This window comes from Podarcis erhardii (genome assembly GCF_964252035.2).
Source record: "Podarcis erhardii genome assembly, chromosome: 6".
Lineage (NCBI taxonomy): Eukaryota > Metazoa > Chordata > Lepidosauria > Squamata > Lacertidae > Podarcis > Podarcis erhardii.
Window position 1 is genome coordinate 35033927 of NC_138510.1, and position 22027 is coordinate 35055953.

The 22027-nt window shown below is 43.7% G+C and overlaps 2 protein-coding genes and 1 long non-coding RNA gene across 9 annotated transcripts in view; 2 read left to right on the forward strand and 1 right to left on the reverse strand.

Moving 5' to 3' along the window:
* Positions 1–1735: 1735 nt before the first annotated feature.
* On the forward strand, positions 1736–9952 carry BCAS2 (BCAS2 pre-mRNA processing factor). Its single transcript, XM_081865058.1, has 7 exons — positions 1736–1902; positions 2006–2098; positions 4237–4307; positions 4819–4980; positions 6389–6439; positions 9305–9385; positions 9580–9952. The coding sequence occupies exons 1-7, from the start codon at positions 1810–1812 to the stop codon at positions 9704–9706; spliced, it is 678 nt and encodes a 225-aa protein (XP_081721184.1). The 5' UTR covers positions 1736–1809; the 3' UTR covers positions 9707–9952.
* Positions 5564–18566, reverse strand: LOC309343476. The gene is made up of 3 exons (XR_014157289.1): positions 17959–18566; positions 12817–12932; positions 5564–5756 (listed from the first exon to the last, which is right to left on the reverse strand). It is a non-coding gene; the product is annotated as an uncharacterized lncRNA (long non-coding RNA).
* A 78-nt stretch (positions 18567–18644) lies between these two features.
* TRIM33 (tripartite motif containing 33) overlaps positions 18645–22027 on the forward strand; it is a 57776-nt gene continuing 54393 nt past the window's right edge. For 3 of the 7 annotated variants that reach the window (XM_081864893.1, XM_081864894.1, XM_081864895.1), the window contains exon 1: positions 18695–19235. In XM_081864893.1, coding sequence (XP_081721019.1) covers positions 18710–19235 — 526 coding nt within the window. In that variant the 5' untranslated portion in view covers positions 18695–18709. Of the gene's footprint in view, positions 19236–22027 lie in introns of all 7 variants that reach the window. The other 4 variants (XM_081864889.1, XM_081864890.1, XM_081864892.1 and 1 more) reach the window with 3 other exon arrangements.

Sequence of the window (22027 nt, forward strand, 5' to 3'; positions counted from 1 at the left end):
AAGGTTGAAAGGTCAAGAGCAATGGAAAAGCATCAAGCTGGCAGAAAGGGAGAGAGTATTTTGGGAAATCTTTTTCTAAAGTTGTTTCTTAAACTGAGATCCTTTTAAGATTTCTTTTCTTCTAAAAGGTTATTTATGATAATGTATTAAATATATTGGCTTAAATGTAATTATGCAAAGGATTTAAGAAATGATAGATTCTTATTTCATATAGTTGGAAGAGATCACAGGGGCCATCAGCCCAGCCCCCCTGCCAAGCAGGAAACATCATTAGAGCACACATATGGTTGTCAGGCCTTTGTTTAGAGACCTGCAAAAGAAGATCTTTCAATGATGATGTGAACTCAAGATCCTTGAAGATAAAAAGTTAAGATTAACCATCTGTTTTGGAAGGCAATAGGGCAAGGAGGGCAAGAGGTGAGCTGGTAATTAAGGTTCCTTGTTGAGACACATGTAAGATATATTATTACTTATTTGTCATTTATAGATAGAAGAATATATAGCTTTTTGTTTCCCATAAAAGGGAAGGGAAATGGGTGTATCTTTTGTGATTGGTTCTAGCAAACAGCCAATAGGAATTTCAACCAGGCTGATTGGACAGAGGCAGCCACAGGAGGAGCAAGGGGGCTGGATTAAGGAAATATAAGTGCTGGCCAGAATGGCAGGAGGCCAGGCCAGAGCTTGGTAACCATATACCACTGTGCCTCATATTTATTTGTCCGACAAATAAATTACTATTTTAATTTCTCTATTGCTGCGTTGAATATTTCATTCCAGCTAAGCGTTAACCACAAGCAGGGTGCTACAAGTGGAACGTAAGAAGCTATCTTATACAGAGTCAGATCACTGCTGTGTCTAGCTCAGTGATGTCTACACTGAGAAGCACTGGCTCTCCAGGGTTTTAGACCGTGGACATTTCCAGTTCTATTGTGAGATACTGGGGATGAATCTGGGCCTTTCTGTAAGACAGATACTCTATCACTGAGCTACGACGGTAAACACCATGCTTTGCAAGCAGCAGATCCCAGTTTCTGTCATTTGCCTTTCCAGACAGGGCTGGGAAAGACCCTCTCCGAATTCCTGGGGAACTTTTGTTAGGACTAGCTTGATGGGTCAGTGGCAGTGGCATAGCATGGGTTTCCAGTGCCCAGGGGCCGTGCAACAGAATGGGAGGAGGGGAAACACATGGAGTACAAATGCACATTCAACTGCCTCATAGAGATAAGAAAAGAAGAGTCATTCCATTGTCTGGAGTGGTCACTTCCTGGTTTATATGGAGCTGTTTTCAATGGAGCCCAGCAACAAATAAGCGGTTTTCCATACTCATCTGTAAGCAGAGATCATGGAGCGTGTGCACTGGGGAAGTGGACCTGAAAGCAGGGAAAAATAAAAATCCCAGCGGCTGGGGACACCATTTATGCTGTGGGCACGTGTAAGAGGGTAAATAACTCATTAACCAGAGGCCTTGGAAAGGATGTATGTATCGTATGTAGTGTTACTCTCCAGCACTGAAAAAGATACACCGCTTGAATCACTGTTGTTGTTTGCATTAATCTGTCTTGTTACTTCGGTCCCGCTGCTCCTGCTGTTCCTTACGCCGCCCTGCAGGGGGAGCAGCAGCAGCATGACTTGCTTGGCCGTGTAGCCGAACACGCGCAGGCGCCGGGAGCCGCGAGGGGATTCCTTTCGCGCCGGAGAGCTAAATTTGCGCAGCCGCAGTGGCGCAAGTGGATGTTGGGGAGACGGCGGCCGCGCAATCTTAACGCGACGGAAGTTTGAGGCGCGCGGGCGGGCGCTGGGAGCTGCGGCATGTCGGGTCCGGGCTTGGTGGCCGGCGAAGTCGCCGTGGACGCCCTGCCCTATTTCGACCAAGGCTACGAGGCTCCGGGCGTGCGGGAGGCGGTGAGTGGGGCGGGGGACAGCGGGTGTGGGGCCGAGGTTGCCGGGGCTTCCCTGCGTCCCTCTGACTGCGTGTCTCCCGCTTCGCTCGTTTGTCTCCCCTCAGGCCGCGGCGCTGGTGGAGGAGGAGACGCGGCGCTACCGGCCCACCAAGAACTACCTGAGCTACCTGACGGCGCCCGACTACAGCGCTTTCGAGGTGAGGAAGGCGCCCGCCGGGCTCAAGCGTACTCGTCAGGGCCGGGTTTACGTATAAGCTAAACAAGCTATAGCTTAGGGCCCCAGTTTCTTTGGGATCCCCCAAAAATTTAAAGGAAAAACACAACTGGATGTACGAGAAGCAAAGCTACAGGGAACCAGGCAGAGGGCCTTCTCGGTAGTGGCACCCGCCTTGTGGAACGCCCTCCCATCAGATGTCAAAGCGATAAATAACTACCTGACATTCAGAAGACATCTTAAGGCAGCCCTGTTCAGGGAAGTTTTTAATCTGTGATATTTTAGTCTATCTCTGGTTTTTATGGAAGCCGCCCAGAGTGGCTGGGGAAACCCAGCCAGATGGGCGGGGTACAAATAATAAATTATTATTATTATTATTATTATTTCTAAAATATAAGGTTAAAAACACCCCCACAAATAAAATAAAACCTACATACAGCAACAGTGGTTTGTGTTGTGTAGGCTCCTATGATGTAAGTAATTGTATTTCAGTTCAACAATTACTTTGATAAAATATTTTTTTATGTGCAAATGGCTTTAGGTCCAAAAATTACCATATAGCATATGCTCAACACAAAAAACTGACAATTTGTTGTTGACAAAGGACAGCTGGACATATAAAGGGCCCCATTACCTTCAGTAGCTTGGGGCCTCATCAAACCTAAATCCGACCTTGGTCCTTGGGTTCAGAGCTGGGACTTGCTTGGTACTTGGACTGCAGCTCCCAGCATCCATGGCCGCTGGCTGGGGCTGATGGGAATGGTAGTCATAACTATCTGGCGGGCAATAATTTCCCCATCCCTGCCACAGAACTACGAGAAGTGGCCATGCAAGTATTTGCAGATGCCCGCAAAGACAGTGAAACAGACTTTTGGCTGGTCATGATGGAATCATCGAACTGTAGGGTAGGCAGTGGCCCTCAAGGGTCATCTAGTCCAACCCCCTGCAATGTAGGAATCTCAGCTGAAGCATCCATGACAGGTGGCCATCCAACCTCTGCTTAACAACCTCCAAGGAAGGTCTAATGGGCTTAATGTGGCACAAGCCTTGGTGGGCCAAGATAGCAGACTCAATGCTTCCTGCATATGGTAGTCCATGAGAAGTTATCTTGCAGGTGTGTGCTTGTATTTGCAGTGTAGCAAGATTCCCTGAAATCCACCGCCTGGCATACAGAAATCCTGCCCCCCGAAATTTAACTTAAGGTCAGGGTTGAGTCTTGAAGACACACCTCTTGGTTTTTGGAATTGTCTCAGTAGGCAATAGTTTGAAGTGCTTGTTGATTTTGTTTTACATGTGTAGCCAGTTTATAAAATATCCAAGGTTGTTTACAATAATTAAAAATACGCAATAAAAAAGCAGTTTAAGGATGTTAATCTAGAAAAGTTATTTAAAATATTTAAGAAATTTCTAGGCTGCCTTTTAGAGTCAAGACATTGCAAAGTTCTTTTTACTTTATTGAAAGTAAATATATATATATATTTAAAAATACCTTAATAAAGCAGTTAACTGTAGTCTGGTACGAATAAAAATAAGGTACGAATAAAAATAAGGGAGTGTTCAACTTCAAAAGTAGTTAGCGGTATTTCCAACAAATGTAAAAAAATTCCTGCCTGTCTCCAAGTGAGCAAAAATAGAAAAGGATTCTCAGTGTTTAGGGGGAAGTGAATGGAGAATATCTCATATTTATATTACATAGATTTTTGCAATGTTCAAGATACATTACCTTGGGAATCTTTATATTTTCAGCTGTTCTGTAAGGTAGGATAGTATATTATCTCTTTATTGTAAATGGTAGAGACTGAGAGAAAAGTGGCTTGCTTAAAGTCACATTGTGACTTTCTGGACTAGGTAAAACTTGAACTGAGAGCTCCCTGATTTTTAAGTCCTAGCAGTGCTTTGAAAAATACTATTTGTTTCCAAAGCCTGGGCTGAGCCCTAGAATACATGAAGTACCCTGAATGTGTTCAGGAGTTCCAGGGACAAAGGGGACCTCTCTTAGGACAAAGTGATTTTTTTGGTGTTGGGTTGAGGTCTAGATCTTTGTTTCTTACATGTGATCATATTTAGAATTTTCAGGTTATCGTCTTCCGGACTACAAGTAATTCTTCTTGTGTTTCATAGACTGAAATAATGCGGAATGAATTTGAACGCCTAGCAGCCCGACAGCCCATAGAACTGTTGAGCATGAAAAGGTAACTCAGAGACCTTCTGTGGGGTGTACCATCTATGCGAAGTCATAATCTAGAAAGAACTAAGGTTTGGATGCAAGATTCTGAAAAGTATTAAAATGTGATGTTCTAGTTCTTGCCTCAGGGTGGCAGGCATACTCTGTTGGAACAATAGCTAGTGGTCTGTTATGTCTTAAAGGAACTTGTAAGTCTGTTTGTGGAATTATAATTCAGCATTTTAGCAAAAGAGATTAAATTTTTTCATGCTGATAGCATTGGAGAAAGCAGACATTGGGTCAGACTTCTGCAAATAGGACTACATGTGCCTGAAACTAGTCAGATGAACCAAAATTGTTGTGCTTCCCAGGTATTTTAAACAGCCTTTAGCATTTATTGAGCTATTGAACGCTGTTGATATACATCTATTTCACTGATAAAAAATAGTCATGGACATGATCAGCGCAATGACTTTCTTAAACTTCAAACCACCTAAACTGTTGTTCCTGAACTATAATTTATCTTGTTTTCTTCACAGATATGAGCTGCCTGCACCATCCTCTGGGCAGAAGAATGACATCACAGCATGGCAGGAGTGTGTTAATAACTCAATGGCTCAGCTGGAGCACCAGGCAGTCCGAATTGAAAATTTGGAGTTGATGTCTCAGTATGGCTGCAATGCCTGGAAAGTGTATAACGAGTAAGATATTTGTGTCTCCTTCAAGTCATTTCTTAAAAAGGGCTAGCTGGAAGGCTCTATAATTTTTTTTAGTTGTGAAATGCTTCCAAAGTGGTAATGGAAAACCTTTTAAAAAATCAGTCTTGAAGTCAATGGAATGCTGTCTTTCCTGCTACTGAGAACCGAACCTACCTCTCCTTCCTTAGCACTTTCACACCTGCAAGTAAAAATTAAGAGCCATATACTATTGGATACTTCTTCATTGAAAAAGGTCAAGAATTGGTTTTATTCCTTCTTTCAGTGGATCTTCATTCACCACATGGATGTTTTTTAAGCTGAAAAGATTAGAGAAGATGTTGCAAGTCAGAATGTAAACTTTGCAGTGGGGCAGTGGTGTCCAGACTTTTTTCAAAGAGGGCCAGATTTGATGAAGTGAAGGGCCATGAGGGCCAACCAAAATTGTTGACCTTTTTTAGGGTTGAAATTGTTGAGCTTTTTTAGGATTTTACCCCAAAGTTGTTGAGCTTTTTCTGAGCTTCCAGATTAAAGCGACCAGTGGGCCAGATTAGGCACCCAAAACGGACTTTGGACATGACTGCTGGATTGAGAATTAAGAGTGTGTAATGGGGCTGCTGGGTGCTGAGTTCCCTGCCCCCTCCTTACCATGCCAGACTCCCCCACACCGGTCCCTGAAAAAATTCACTGATTATTAGAAGCTGGCATAGTAGAAGTCGCCTCCACTCAATCTCAGGGATCCCATTCTCTCACCCCTTATTTTCAGGGAGCTGGAGGGGCTGCTGCAGAAAGGAGAGGACAAAAAAGTTGTTGTTTATTTAAGGATTTCTGTGCTCCTTTTTACAAAATGTATCAAAGTGGTATACAACAATAGAAAGCAATAAGAAATTTCATAAAACTACACAAGACATACACATCATAGAGCAGACCAGGAATGCCACACACCAGCCCCATTAAGCATGATTTACTGTGAATCCTACCATATTTGTTTCTCTCAGTAAAATATTGAATTTTCATGACTTAAAAGTAATCTAGAAAAAAGTTTCATGTCAGCTTGGTTTACTAGTAATTAATTAAACAAGAATGGACACCAAGTGCCATATTAGCATTACTGGGAATATGGGATGGGCCAATGAATGTGGTTTGGGTAAATTGATTTCCTTTAAATGACTGTGGGTATTAAGTTGGTATCTGAAGTTCAAACATAGAACTGTGTCCTGTGTGCCAAATTTTATTCTTATGTTTCAGGGATCAATAGAGTTACAGCACTGTAAAGAGATATACAAACAAGAGTTAAGATAAAGGCCCCAGTTAGCTTAAGTTATGCTTAAGATAAAATATAGATCAGTACATTGCATTACTTGAACTCTCTACTGGAATCATTTTTTGAACTAGTGTTTTTCTTTGCTGATAGGCATTTAGTTCATATGATTGAACAGGCACAAAAGGAGCTGCAGAGTTTGAGGTGAGTCCTGTTTTTCAGTTGCCTTTAGGAATAAAAATGGAATTATAGTTTATGGGGCTCTAATAATGTATAAGACTTTAGTCTTGGTTGCAGATTGCAAAATATGCATTCTAGTACAGTGTGTATTTTGAATTCTTCATGTATACATGGGATTGTGCAAGAAATAAACATTTAAACATGTTTTTCTTTCATTTTGGAATTTGGGTTTACTGCTGCTGTTCTTAGACATTCTCTTGGTTATTATGAAGGTCTCACTAGTCCAGTGTTTCCCAACCTTTTTTGGGCAAAGGCACACTTGTTTCATGAAAAAAATCTCGAGGCACACCACCATTAGAAAATGTTTAAAAAATTAACTCTGTGCCTATATTGACTATATATAAAGTAACTCTCTTTAATAGGAATCAAATAAACACAAATAAAGTATTTTATAATTACTTTATTATGAAATAGTAAGTAAACAGAAATATGAAAAATTATAAAATACTTTATTCAGTGAACCTGTGAGGGCCCGCCCTTTGCGGCAGCCGATTGGCTGCCGCCGTGGGCAGTGAATATTAATGATGTATCATTTTTGTGCTTCATGCTGTGGCCACAGACATGTGATCTGATGGTGAATTTGGGGTGACCCAATGCAAAAATCCTGAGAATCCCTGTGGATCCATGTTTTGTAACCACGTTTTTGCACCATTGCAGCCCCAGGCAACAGTGGGTGTGTGATTTTGGGGGGGCAGGCTGTAGCCATGGACATGCTATGTGATCTGATGGTGAATTTGGGGTGACCCAATGCAAAGATCCTGAGGATCCATGTGGATCCATGTTTTGTAACCACATTTTTGCACCACTGCAGCCCCAGGCAACAGTGGGTGCGTGATTTTTGGAGGGCAGGCTGTAGCCATGGACATGCTATGTGATCTGTTGGTGAATTTGGGGTGACCCAATGCAAAGATCCTGAGGATCCATGTGGATCCATGCTTTTAAACCACATTTTAAGTGGGGAGGGAAGGAAAAACACAGAACGGACAAGGAGCACGAGAGGGGTGTGCAGAGAAGCAGCTGGCTAAGAATGCAGGAGAGGGGTATAACGGGGAGGGAGGAAAGGAAGGCAAAAGTTTTCCCTCACCTACTCACCCAAGCCAGCCAGCCAGCTCGCACGCTCTCTCTCTCTCTCTCTCTCTCTCCCTCTCCCTCCTGCCTGCTTGCCTGGAGGGGAGGGGCTTTCCCTGCTCTTTGTTCCGTTTGAGCAAGCACAGCAAGGAAACAGAGGCGGGTGGGCAGTAAGACCCTGAGGCAAGTGCGGCTTGTGCTTGCTCAGCAGCTTCTTCACGGTGCTCCGCGGAACGGTGTTCTTCATCCCGGCGGCGGCGGCTCCCTCTCTTTCCTCTCAAGCAGAGCGGCCTTCCTGCTCCAGCCGCGCCTGCGCCTGAGGAGTTTCGAATCTGCCGCCGCGCGCAGGGTGACGTCACGGCCGCCGCCGGGCCAATCCGCCTGCTCGGCCCTGCCTCCCTTCTTCTCGCCTCCCTCACGAGAGGAAGCGCCTCCCTCGCGCACGGCGGATGCAGCCTGAGCAGAGTCCCCTCTCGCTTAGAGCAGTGTTTCCCAAGCGGCACACGAGGCAACGTGTCGCGGCACACTAGTGTGCCGCGGAACACCGGTTGGGAAACACTGCACTAGTCCATCGTTTCCAAATATTAGATACAAACTGGTTAGATGGCTCTGTTCCCCTTATATAATTTTCTGGAGGCAACTGCTTGAGAAGCAGCATACCAAGTAACAGCTCAAGAATGATACTCATTTCTGAGAGTGAAGCTGTTTGTTGTAGATTATTTTTTTGAATGACATGAAGTTAGGTCTGTCAGTAGTTTGAATCAGAGGGCCAGATTCAACTAATGGGTCCCTCTAGCCAGTGCTATTTTTCTAGAAAAAGACATGCTGGAAGTCTTCATGAACACCTCCCTTGTTCTCGTAAAATGGCAATGGCGCCCACCTGAGAGGTGCTGGAACTGAGCTCTGGTGAGTTCTGTTTAAAAAAAGCCTTGCTTCTAGCAGAACCCCATCCAAGGACTTCTGCTAGTACAGGGGAGCTTCCCCCCTTCCTTCTACATGCTTCCACACCTCCCCAAAATTGGCTCTGGAGGAGCTGGGAGAACCCCTAAACAGTTTGTAGGGAGGGGAAAGGGAGATCACTGACAATCTCCTTTGTGCTACATTGAACTCTTTCCTGGATCTTTCTTAATGCAGGCAGTGTGCACATGATTAATTTACTTTGAAAAAGATGTAGTTTTCCTTTTTTCTAACCTTCAGTGCCATAAAATATTGTAGAGATCCAAATTGCAGGGATGAGCTCATGTTTCCTGCTCCTGAATCCTTGTCTGTTAAGTTGCATGGCTAGCTAGGGCCACTGTTAAAACTAAAAGGTCATTCATAATTACGGATAAAATGCTTTTTGAGAAGAAATTCAGAAGAAAAGAATTAGGAGTGCCATACAACGACTAATTCAAGAAGCATATGTACATTGTTTTTTAGAGATCTGAATGGTGGTGGACTCCACAAGTGGTGCTACTTCTGGATAATGGATCTAGATCAGATGTGGCTAACAGGTCTTTTTAGCCCAAGGATCACATTCTTTGTCAGCCAACTCTGAAGGCTGCATGTCAGTGATAGGTGTGGCTAAAGCATTAAAGTGTTGTATCCTGAGTCTTTCAGAACTCTTAACATTGCTTCCGAGATAGTCCAAAATAGTTGTCCAAGCTCCTGCTTTTAGGGCTGAATATGTGATTGTACAGTCTATTGCACTTGTCTGTGGACTTAAGTAGGGCAGCAGAATAAATGACTACAAGCGATTCAGTATGTCACCCTTTTCTTCAGGAAACACATTCAAGACCTTAACTGGCAGCGGAAGAACATGCAGCTCACAGCTGGTGCTAAACTTCGAGAGATGGAATCTATGTAAGTTTCTTGAACTTTGCTCCCTGCCTCTTCTGTCTTTCAGGGAGGAACACAACCTCATACAAAACCAGTTGGAAGTCTCAGTTGAGATTGGCTTCCCTCAACCACAGCGCTTCCAACTTGTTCCCTTAACTGGTAACCTAGCATTAAGGAAGCCTATAGTAATTTAATTTTTGTTCTCTTTCCCCCCTCAGGTGGGTGTCCCTGGTCAGTAAAAACTATGAGATTGAACGAACTATTGTGCAACTAGAAAATGAAATCTCTCAAATCAAGCAGCAACATGGAGAGGCAAACAAAGAAAACATCCAACAGGACTTCTGAGACTTGCGTTGGCCTTTAGCTGCAAAACACAAAAACTGAAGTCTATGCATGGCTGTAAATTCTAATTTCTTAGTGTGTGTGTGGGGGGGGGGGAGCTGTCATTTGTGCAACTGATTGCAAGGAACAGAAGTGTTCCTAAAAGGATTTACTGAGTTTCCCAATTTCTGGCATGAATGTTGCAGATTTTTTGTTTGTGTATGTTTCCAATTTTTAAAAATAACTAAAAATAAACATTTTCCAACTTAATTTGTGTTCTAGTAGAAACAAAGCAATGAAGAAGTTACTACTTCTAAGTTATATTAGAGGTGCCAATGCTGCCAGCTATAGCTGTTCGGAAGGAATACAAGCTTTCGGGTGTTAAAGGGTCTTTGTCAAATCAGATTTCTTCAGCGTTTCAATTATTTGCACTACTGTAGCTCAAACATAATAAACTTAATAAAAACGTAATAAACTTGATAAAAAATGTAACTTGCATATTTGTCAGAAATATGCAAGGTGAGACCAAATATATGTATCATTCAGGAGTTGGTACATCAAGCAGTTGGTTAAGATTGTATAACTGGTGGGATTCTTCATGTGTCCTTACTTAAGAAGTGAAAGGTATACCTTTGCTTCTAAAAAATGGGTTACAAAAGTGAAAGCCTGTTTCATGACCCTCCTGCCATAGCTGCTGAACACTTTGATGGTAGGCTACTAGTATTTTGAACAGAGTTGGTTGTGAAGTTTGGTAATAGTCTCAAAATCTTTACTATGCCACTGTAATAGTATGCATTCATAGTGACGTACTGAAGAGCATTCTTAGCACATGTTGCTGTGGGGAAGTATGTTCAGTTAACATTAAGACAAGGAAGGACCAGGGGACATCAATGGACCTGTGAATAGAAGTATTCAACAGCAGGTAATGAATGGGTGATGTTTGCGTATCACACTAATGTCTAATATTAGAAAGTGCATCTCTTGGTAAGCTAGGCCCTGTCTCACTGACTTCACTAATCCTACACCTCAAAAAAGTTTCCAAGTACGATTCCCGGTCTGTAGAAGCATTGACAGAAAGTGGACAACTTTGTTGTCAGCTTGTCCATAAGCCTATTTCTTCTAGTAAAGGTAAAGGACCCCTGACAGTTAAGTCCAGTCGTAGACAACTGTGGGGTTGTGGCACTCATCTCGCTTTACAGGCCGAGGGAGCTGGCGTTCGTTTGTTGTTGCTCCTCTGCCCCACTGATGGATTGAGGGCAGGGGCTTGTGAAAGGACAAAATTGGGGCAGGACTCAAGCATTCAGATTTTGATCTGCATGGAGGAATTAACGGAGTGGTGGCTGGAAGACTTCCCATTTTGAGATAGGTTTTTCAAATGTCCAGTTAGTATCTGTGTCATCTGTAATCACAGCAGTGTACTAGACACAGAAAAAGGGAACTAGTTGATAAGTGTAGTCTCTAATGGTAGTCCTTACCTGGGCCGCTCTGGGAAAGGTTATGCTACTGAAGAAGACATTAAGGGGCTAAAATATGAAAAAGGAAGTGTGCCAAATAATTGGAAATTACAAGTGCTGGACAGTATTGTAGAAGATATGACACCAAGAAGTAGGAGAAGGTGGACTTCCTTCTGAGGAACAGGGAAAGTGAGTGGGGGATATAAAGGGAGATGAGTTGAAATGTTCACTGGGGTTGGCTTGGGTGTCCTTGTTGCTAGGATCTAAAAGGTGGTGACCTATCTATTTCATCCATTACAATCAACTTAGCTATATTAGCAGCTTATCACCTAATCAGTTACAAGCCATCTTTTCACAGTTCCTTATCCAGAGGTTTCTTAAGGGCTTGAGGAATTTTAATTCTCCATCTGCGTCAACAGGAGATCTGGATTTAGCCCTCTTAAGGCTAATGCTTCCGCTGTCCAAGTCTCCAACCACACTTTAAGCAGGAAAGTAGGTTGCACTGTCTGTGTACATACCACAAGAGCAAAATCAGAAGTTTTTCCTAGGAGTCTGAGGATTCCTGAGGATTCATCAGTAAGTCCAGTTTCCAAAAGCATGTTACTAACCCGATAATTGGGAACCAACTGGTAGGAGGAAGGTGACATTGTTTTCTTGGTGGATAGACATTGCTGGATTCCACCAATAATACTTGGCAGAAGAAAGTCATCTGTATTTTTAATTTAAAAAATCTGTCTTTAATAAAAACTTAAGTCTTGGAACTGTTACTTTAACTGTTACTCCTCTCAGTTTGATGTCATCTGCAAATCTGATGAGCACCCCCTCAATACCTTCACCCAAGTCCACTGTGTAGTTGGTATACCAAGTGGACTTGGTATAAGTTTCTTTGATCTCAACTGATGTGTTGCTTTTAGTCATTTATCTCATTTCTTTTCCCGACTAGTGACCTTCCTACCCACCCTTTTGCGCTTTGCTGTCAGTGTCACCCAATTAACATTTCTTCATGACTTCCAACTTGTAAACCATCTCTGGTCTCTTTTTCATGGTTCTGGAATTTAGAGAAAAAATGGCTTGTTTCTTACAATGACCTGTGTAACACTTGAATTGGTGATGAACGATTACTGAAATTTCTAGGAGAAATCTGGGCAGGATCAAAGAACATACCAGGCAGTTATAGTACCTGCACCCACTCGAGGGTGTGTAAGTGAAGCTGGCGTGGATGTTCTGCAAGAAAATTCATCCTCCTCACATAACAACTTTCTGGCTTCAACAGTGCATCACTGAGCTTGGAGACTTGGCCAAGAAAGAAAAACTCATCCTTAATTGTTGTTCAGAAGCACTCGTTGTTGGTTTTCTTGGCAGAGGTCACCCTGCCGTCAGCAATCGTGCCACAACATTCTGCACTAGCTGCTGTTTCCATATCAAGTCCAGGGAAAGCCCCACTTAAAAGATTGGATTACTGCAATGTACTCTTAAGTAACCAATTCATGAACTACTCTGGCCAAACTTTCCCAGTCCAGAAATGGTAATAGCTATTGTACCAGTTGCAGCATCAAAGGGTGCTTTTAGTTGTTGAGGTTACCTGAGCCTCCAGTGACACAACTTGATCCAGAAGCACCCCTAGAATGTGAACTTGCTCCTTTAGGGAGTGTGCAACCCCACTCAGGGTAGGCAACTGACCAGTTTCTCAGGTATGAGAATCACTCTACCCACAGTCCCTATTTTTGCCAGGATTCAGTATTTGTTTTAGCTCATCCATCTCACCACTCCATCCAAGCACTGGTCCATGAACTCTCCTGATTCAGATGTTAAGGAGAAATTATTACAATGATTAAGGCCATTCCATATATGATTTCCCTACACAGGTATAATTAATAATAATAATAATAATAATAATAATAATAATAATAATTAATTTATATGCCACTAATCTGCCACTCTGGGCAGCTTCTAACAAAACATCTAACAGTAAAACATCAAACATTACTCCTGTTTCATGGCAGGTAAGCAAAGGTACAGATTGAGCTGAAGAGTGCTGGGGCATTAGTCCAGAACCCTTTTAAAAATAATTGCTTTAGTGCATTCCAAGTTCTCTCTCTCCTAGGACTGCAGGAGTAAGTGGGAGGGTGGAGGCAGCAATTCCTGGAGAGTTAAACCTATTGGCAGCAGTGCTGTTGTGATGCAGTTGGGCAACAAAGGGTGTGTGAGAAGCGCTCTGGGGCGGAGGTAGTCAATGCCAGTGATGGGGGGGGGATGCATCTTTCAAAATGTGACGGAACCTTTTAATATATGTTCAAATAAAATTGGAAAAGGTTCAAGAGATTATACATCTTATCACTGAGATTAGAATTTTTTGTCATATTGATGCAAAACTTAGAGCTTCTACTAAGATATATGAATCCTTTCACAATATGCTGCAGACTGGAATCCAGTGGGGTAGCTTACTATGCAGCCATTTGTCTAAATTTTATATTACAAAACCCACAATAAAGTTTCTTTTCTTTTGTAAACCTTGAATCTTTTGAAGGAGACAGTAGTGTCTAAAGAATGATCACAGGCAGTGATGTGGGTTTTCCAGAAAATTTGAACTGGCTCACTTAGAGAAATCAGAAATGCCTTATAGTGATCTAATTTAGCTTGTAAAGGGGGGGGGGGAGAGATGAAACTGCCAGCTTGTCTAACACTTACTTGTAATTGACATTCACAGTTACTAATTAATCTATGAAGCAGAACATTTTCCACAGAAAAAATGAAGCACTGGAAGATTTTCTGTCCCACATTACTGATCCCAGGTGATGCTGCAGACTATAGTGGTTGTATTAGTCCCCGCCCCCCATAACCAATAAATCCTCCTTATTCTCAGGAGCTTTCTGAATGCATATGTTACACCCTTATGGGGATTTCCCCCTCTCATGAGTCATTATATATATTAAGCAGATTCCTCTGTGAAATCTAAAAATAGACCAGATGTTAGATGTTTTGTTTATTAATAGGATATAAGTAATGGATTTCCTAGTCAAAATACATCTCCAAAGCAGTTTAAATGAAACTCATTAAATATGATAGAATATATAAAATACAATAAAATAGAACAATGAAACAAAGAACAAATGCAATAAAATACTGAGATGTGATGTCAGCTCAAAGTCAGTTGATAGTAAAGGTGGTGTTGTTTTTTTAAAAAAGAAAGGGCTAGATCAGCCTCCTTAGCACTGTGAGAACACAAAGCTGGAGAAAAAAGGGCTTTGGCTCTTCTAAGGTGGTCTTCCTGATGGGACAGATTTACTGCCTATCTCAGTTGCCTCCAACCACATGGACTTGAACCTTGTGCTCCACTGCCTGTTTATGCATGCCTTTGCGACCACGTTTTCTGTCTTTATCAGGACAGGTCTCCTCTGGGGGTGTGGAGCAGAATGAGGTAATGCCAATTTAATTGCCCTGAATTTTAATGTTCTTGAATGCCTCAAATCACACTCCCTGGGAGCACATCTCACACATGCCCCCCATTTCCCAGCCCCATAGAGCTGGGGATGTCCACTCACTATGCCACAGAGTGTTGACACCTTAGCTAGTAGGCTGAAGCTAGCTATAACCTGGTATTTCTAGTCAAGGGGGAAGGTCTGGAATAGCCTGCTGAATAGCCTAGTTTCAGGCAGAAGATACTTTTCCCTAACAACTTGGCTTGCTGTGGAAGTCACATTTTAGCCTTGGCATGTTCCAGAATAATCATGGAAAACTGGTGTTCAGGGGATAGGCTGATTCTGCCCACCTCAGTGTTGAGCCTACTCCCAGGTGAATCAACATTTGGGAGGGGGATCAGGCTGTTCTATGTCATTTGTCAAGATACAGCATATCAGTAGGTTGTCCAGAAAGGCAAACCAATATACGGTAGCCTGGGGCCTGAGGAGGCCAATGTGGGTCCCCAGGGGTTTGGCGGGGATAACCACCATAGGGCTGAGGTCAGCCTGAATGGGAGGGTTTGGAACTGGCACTGTTATTCTCCGTAACTGGCATTACTGTGTAGCAAAAATGTATGGGGAATTTCAATTTAGTTGTCTTTCCCACCCCACCCCGATGCAGTTCAAAACCATTTAAAACATGAATGGATTAATTAACAAGCCCCTGACCTAAGGCCTGTGATATAATTATTATGAGCTATCTCTATCTCTTTTTTTTTTTACTATGATTTAAAGGGGCCTTTCTTAGCAGCCTGGTCTAGGAATATGGTTTCATAACACATTGCTGGATTTCAATAGACCAGTGCTGAAGAAATAGTTATTTTTTACTCATATTTAATTCAGAAGTGAAATCTATTATACATTGCAGAACAAAAAAATATGTAAATGATCCATCAAGAACCCTTGGAAGCTTCAAGTAGTCCACAAAAACGTTTGAAAATGGGTGTGAATTCAGAAATAAGAATGCAAAACTGTTCCAGATCAGGCAAAATTAGTTGTCTCAGAAGTACTTCACAACTGTAGCCAAAACAACATCACTTATACTCTCAAAGGCAAAGAACTCTTGAAATTAAGCTTGGCGAGATAATTCCAGTTAATCCAATTAAAGTTGAAGCAAAGGCTGGACTCATGTTGGATTCACACCTTTCTATAGCATTGGTGAAGTGTTATTTTCCACCCTTCTCTATTTCCTAGAGCAACATTTCACTGCCCAGCTGTTTACAATTAGTTATACATAATCTAACCTAAATTTGGTTAAAACTTCAACTCATTTTTCATCCTTCTTAAATGAATCCATTAAATATATAAAAATTAATTCCACAACCTCTTCCCCAAGCCACTTTTCTCTAAGTGAAAATGTCTAGTGCCTTCTGAATGCTATTCTCAACTCTGAGTTTGTCTTCAGAATCTTTTCGTTTGTTTGTATAATTAAAATGTGATCACATGATGCAGCACTTCAGAGACCTATAATAAGCGTCACAGCGAGAAGTGTCATTACCTCTTATGTCTTGCATGCTTCTCTTAATAAATTAAAAACAGGATTTGCTTCTTCCTCTTTTTTGCAACATCACCACTTTGCTGACTTGCATTGAGCCTCCAGTCACAGTAACCTGTACATCCTTCCTAGCAGCCCTAGAGCCCAACTAACTATATCTGTAACAGCTACCCAAGCCAATGTGCAATAATTTGGGGAACCCTCCAACCAAATATGTCCCATTGTTTCCATGGGAGAGCTTAAATCACGGTCACTGTAGACCTCTGTATTTTATTTTAGGCAAAATATGGATTTGATTCCCTTACTTCTGCTTAAATTGACTAAGGTACACTTTCGTTATAGGGCACCACATTTTTTAGTTAGCTGCGATATTAATATATCTGAAAAAGCAGGGTGTATTTCAAAGGCAATGAACTGTATTTACAAACATGGTGTGACTTGGGTTTCACAATAGTGCAACCTGATAGACATCTATTCAGACCAGAAGCTTAATGAGACTTAGTACCATGTGAGTGTGTATATGATTGTAATCTGACTTTCAAAATACCTATTGGGAACATTCTGTGATGTAATTTCTGACTAAGAGTAGATAACTCTAACAGCTCCTACTCAAAATTAGTCCACTGGCAGATTACCTTGTATGATTTCCCCTCCCCCAATTATGTTACTTCAAGATTGTCCATTTTCTACTCCCCAACTCAATTTTTAAAAGAAATGGCGAACATTAGCAAAATTTCTTTCCCTACCCCATTACACATACAGCTATTCTCTGTGTTTGGTTTTATTTTGTATCTTTAAGGAAAGACAGGACACCAATACATTTGAAATGACTGTGAAAATGGTTTCTTTATAACCATGTTCATGACCTGACATGCAGCAGTCATTACCACCACTTCTCATGCCACTCAATGGCTGGCCATTGGTGCATACTCCAAAAACATTTTACTCACCGTATGCTATCCAAATAATGGGATCTCATTTATTTTTCTCTTAATTTTCACCTAGGTGATATCAAACGGCTACTTTTCCCTTTCTGAGACGAAAGAGCCAGGGTGCAACCTTATGGTCCCTGTGAAAGCATCTGAGAGGTTATACTGGATAGCTTCCTTCTCAGAAGCCATAATCCAACTAATTAGAACTCCAACAAGGGTTGGGGCCAAAAGGTGACAATCTAGAAAGCAGCAGAGACCCAAGAGAGCCTAAGCTTTTAAAGTCCCATGACTCGCCTTCAAACCAGGAGATAATTTAAATATGCTTTTGATTGTGTCCAAACTTTGAAGACAATTGCAGGAGAGAAACTTAAAAAATAAAATAAAACCCTGAGGCCAGAAGTCTCAGTTCTGCCTTGCTGGTGACATTGCAACAAGGTTGTCTGTTCCCCAACTTAGCACTGTGATTTATTCCTTACTTCATTCAAAGGAGGGACGCGGGTGGCGCTGTGGGTTAAGCCACAGAGCCTAGGACTTGCCGATCAGAAGGTCAGCGGTTCGAATCCCCGCGACGGGGTGAGCTCCCGTTGCTCGGTCCCTGCTCCTGCCAACCTAGCAGTTCAAAAGCACGTCAAAGTGCAAGTAGATAAATAGGTCCCGCTCCGGCGGGAAGGTAAACGGCATTTCCGTGAGCTGCTCTGGTTCGCCAGAAGCGGCTTAGTAATGCTGGCCATATGACCCAGAAGCTGTATGCCTGCTCCCTCGGCCAGTAAAGCGAGATGAGCGCCGTAACCCCAGAGTCCTCCACGACTGGACCTAATAGTCTGGGGTCCCTTTACCTCATTCAAACACGTTCAGGTCAACGCAACTCACATGGTACAATAAAATACATTAATTAAAACAGCCACACACGCATGGGTGTAACGGTAGCCCTACTTACCTAGGAGTAAGCCCCACTGAACTCAACTGGGCCTACTTCTGAGTAGGCAAGGTTTGGACTGCGCTGTAAATCATTTCGAAACGCGGCAAGCCAAGTACAGAATCAAAACAACCCAGTGCAAACTGAGGAGATTCAAATATTGCCCCTCTTTGCGAGGCGCACATAATGGACTAGACCGCCCCGCGTTATGTTTCCTATCATCCCACTCAGGAGCCCCAAGTCTTTCAGCGAGAGACACCGCGGATGAGAAGCCGGCAAGTGTGAGAGGCCGCTCTCCGCCCCGCCTCGACTCCTCTCCCGCCGCCCCGTTTCTCGGCCCCCGGCACGAGCCGCGTTTCCCTCCACACACCAACCGCCAAACGCTCTCGAGACACCCACGCTTAGAACGTGAATCTCTGTCTGCGCGTGCGCCGCTTCTCTTACAGACCTGAGCGTGCGCGCTCGCGCTCTCCTTCACGTCCGTGCTATTTCCTTTAAACACCATACAGCGAGGGAGGGGAAAAAACTGACCCCCTTTCGCCGGCCTCTCAACCTCGGGCCTCTCCCACCGCCTTCCTCGTCCGCTACTACCGTCCAAGCGCGCGCACGCACACGCCCAGCACCGCCCCCTCCCCACTGGACGCGGCGTCCCTCCGCGGACCTCGCGCCAGATGTGCGTCGGCCGCGCGCGCGCAGGCCGCTAGCGTGCTTGCGGGCGCATGCGCGGTCCTGTGCGTGAGCAAAGCGGGGAGTCGGGTTCAAAGGAGGAAATATGGCGGAAAACAAAGGAGGAGGAGGCGGCGGTGGCGGGGAGGGGGCTGGGGAGGCCGGGCAGGCCGGGGGTGGTACCGAGTCTGTCACCTCCGCCGCGGCGGCCGTGGTCACCTCAGCCGCGGCGGCCGTTGCGTCCCCGTCCCCTCCAGCCCCCGCCGCGCCCGAGGAGAGAGAGAGTCCCGGCGCGGTGGTCCTGGCTGTGGCGGCGGCGGTGGCGGCAGACAAGGGCCCCGGGGAGGCGGAGGCCGCGGCGCCCGTGTTGGTGAGCGTAGGCCCGGCGCCGGGCCCCGTGCCGCTGGCTCCGCTGGGCCCCAGCCCCGCGCCCCCCGCCCTCTCCAGCGCCGCGCCGGGCCCGCTGTCGCTGCTGGACACCTGCGCAGTGTGCGCGCAGAGCCTGCAGAGCCGGGAGGCCGAGCCGAAGCTGCTGCCCTGCCTGCACTCCTTCTGCCGGCGCTGCCTGCCGGAGCCCGAGCGCCAGCTGAACGTGCCCGTCCCCGGGGGTGCCAACGGGGACATCCAGCAGGGTGAGTGGGGAGGCATGGGCGGAGGTCCAGCTGGGGAAGATGCCCCGCTGCCTGGAGTGGACCCGGCTGGAGGAGTCGGGCCAGGTTGCTAGGCGCCCCGTTCCTGAGCTGCGACAGCTCTGGCTCGAGTCGCGAGTGTGGGGTGTGGAGGGTGAAGACCAGAAGCCCGGTTCTCATGAGAGGCTGCGGGGAAAGGGGGCGGAAAGCAAGCAAGGGCAAGGTGGGTAGAGCTAAAGGAAGAAGGTCCAGGGAAATAGAGATTAGGGAGCGATGTGTTGCAGGTGATGTTGAGTAGCGAGGACCGATATGCTGGAGTTACCCTAGACGGTCTTTTTCCGTGCAGATGTTGTGGTGCACTTGTTGGTTTACAGCAGGGAGACGGCGGGTTCGCAGCATCAGGGCCATGCACGGAAGAATGTTATGTGTACAGTATCTTAAATTCTAGACAGTCAGCTGTAGAGAGAGGACATGTTGAATCAGTTGTACGGAAAAGAAATTAGGATCTCCAGCCAATCTTTTAAAAGCAGTTAAGTAAGAATATTAATAACTGGAGATAGTACTCTTGCTACTCTATGCAATACAGTTTATGACATGTGATGAAAGGTTTGTCAAACTTGGCTGGATTTATCATTTGTAATAATGCATTCTCCTTCGCGGAAATTGCCCTCGTGTTACTCTAGGTTTTGCAGCAGTTCTCAATCTCTCTCTCTAGCTGTGATGTAGGTTTTCTGGAAAAGAATTGAAATTAAGGAAATTTGCATATGGCAACTTAAATCAGAACTTTTAAATGCCTGAGATCTAATGTAGAATGCTTGTTTTACTTAGTAAACAAAGCTAAAAGCATTGAATGCCAAGTTTGCCTAATAGTGTATTTGGCATCCATTTGTTATTACTAATCAACTTTTGAAACACTAAATGTTCTGCAGAAAAATAAAGCGTTGGAAACTTTTCTGTTTTGGAGAATTTTCTGCTTCACATCATTTCTCTTTAGTAATGCTAGGTGCCCCTTCTTCTGAACCTGTTTTCAATATATCATTGTCCGCCACCCCAATCTCTGAGCAGTGCAAGATTCCAGGGGTTGCAGGTGCTCACCCAGTGTTTGTGTTTCCTTTTGGAAATGAGGCACAGTGGAGACTGTGGTGTCTTTGTGACATGGTTTATTTACACATATATGCAATGGACAGGTTCACAGTATTGAACACCCCAAAAGGGTCTTGTTTCTCTATAACCACAGTATTGGATTCAAGCAGGCATTAAACATGGCTCTCTCACTCTCTCCCCCAACATATCACTGATTTCCTCACCTCTCTATTCTAAACTCTGGCTTTATATTTTGCTGGTGGGTGCCCCTACCCATTTGCCATCTCCAAGGAGCCCCTTGATCCTTTGTTTTCTTAATAACCCATCCAGGAGATCTCAGCACAGGAAAGGTAGCTTGGCTTAATTAGCTGTTAACAATTGCTGGATCTAGGGATTGGATGTGTCCGGCCCTCAGTTTAACACCCCAAGAGTTGATTAAATTCTAACACTTGCTGGATCCATGGATTATAGGAGTCTGGCACTCATAAACTCATAACAACACCCACCATTATTTTCAATATTCACACACTGGGGGAAGCCACACTGGGGACTGTGGGAATGAAATTGCTCATCAGCTCAAGATAAAAAGTCTGGGGGAAACTTAAATTGAGGGGTGTGTGTGGACTGAATCACTGTCTTTCTGAATCCAGAGTCTCTGAACTATGTAATACAAATATGTAATATATGGGCATGGTGCAGTAGTTATGTTTGGTTTTACAGCTTTTGGAGACGCAAGTTAAGTAGATGTTAAAGGAGACTTGCCCAGTATATATTTCCATAAAGTGGGTGGGTATGAAGCAGCAGATATTTTATTGTCTTTTGTGGCTTTTGTTTCATTGGGACCTATTTGATTGGGGGTCTCTAAGTGTTGATGCCTTTCTTACATTGAAGCATACTCAATAAGAAAATGTTTGGAACTATTATATAGGTCACAGGTGGCAATTGTGTATGCTTCTTTTTTGGCAGCCTATATGTGCTTAGAAACTGTTGTTGCTTTCTAACACATGAATATCACGTATGGCGGTATACATGCAGCTTTCGTGCACTTTTTTTTTTTTTTACAAGAAAATGCTTAGTAGTGTTTAGTTGTCATATCTACCGTATTTACTTGAATCTAACGCTCACCTTTTTTGCCAAATTACATTGCGAAAATTAAGTTGTGCATTAGATTCAATGGCACATTTACATTTGTCAGCAAATACTTTTTTTGGTTTCAAGGTTCTGAAAATTGAGGTGCACATTAGATTCAATGATGCATTAGACTCGAGTGAATACGGTAAATCTGTCTTTACCAGCAGTGTCTGTGAACTGCATATACTTTAAATAGGCCTGGTCACAATCCCATTGTGTTTTCCAACTTCAATTTTGTTAGTTATTTCAGAGAAATAACTAATAATTATTGTCAGCTTATAAAATGATCTACTTGTTCAGTAATCTGCTTGCTTGACTTGATCTAAGATTTTTGTAGTTATCCAGAATAATGAGCCAAAATGGACTATGGTATAATTTTTTATAAAGAAATGTAGCATATATTACATATGGACACTGTTCTAATACTCACTATTTATATAGCACTATTAATGTGTTTGTAGCACTTTGAACACTCTGATATCCTTCCAACAACACCCTTGTAAGTTAATCAGTACAGTGGTGCCCCGCAAGACGAACGCCTCGCAAGACGGAAAACCCGCTAGACGAAAGGGTTTTCCGTT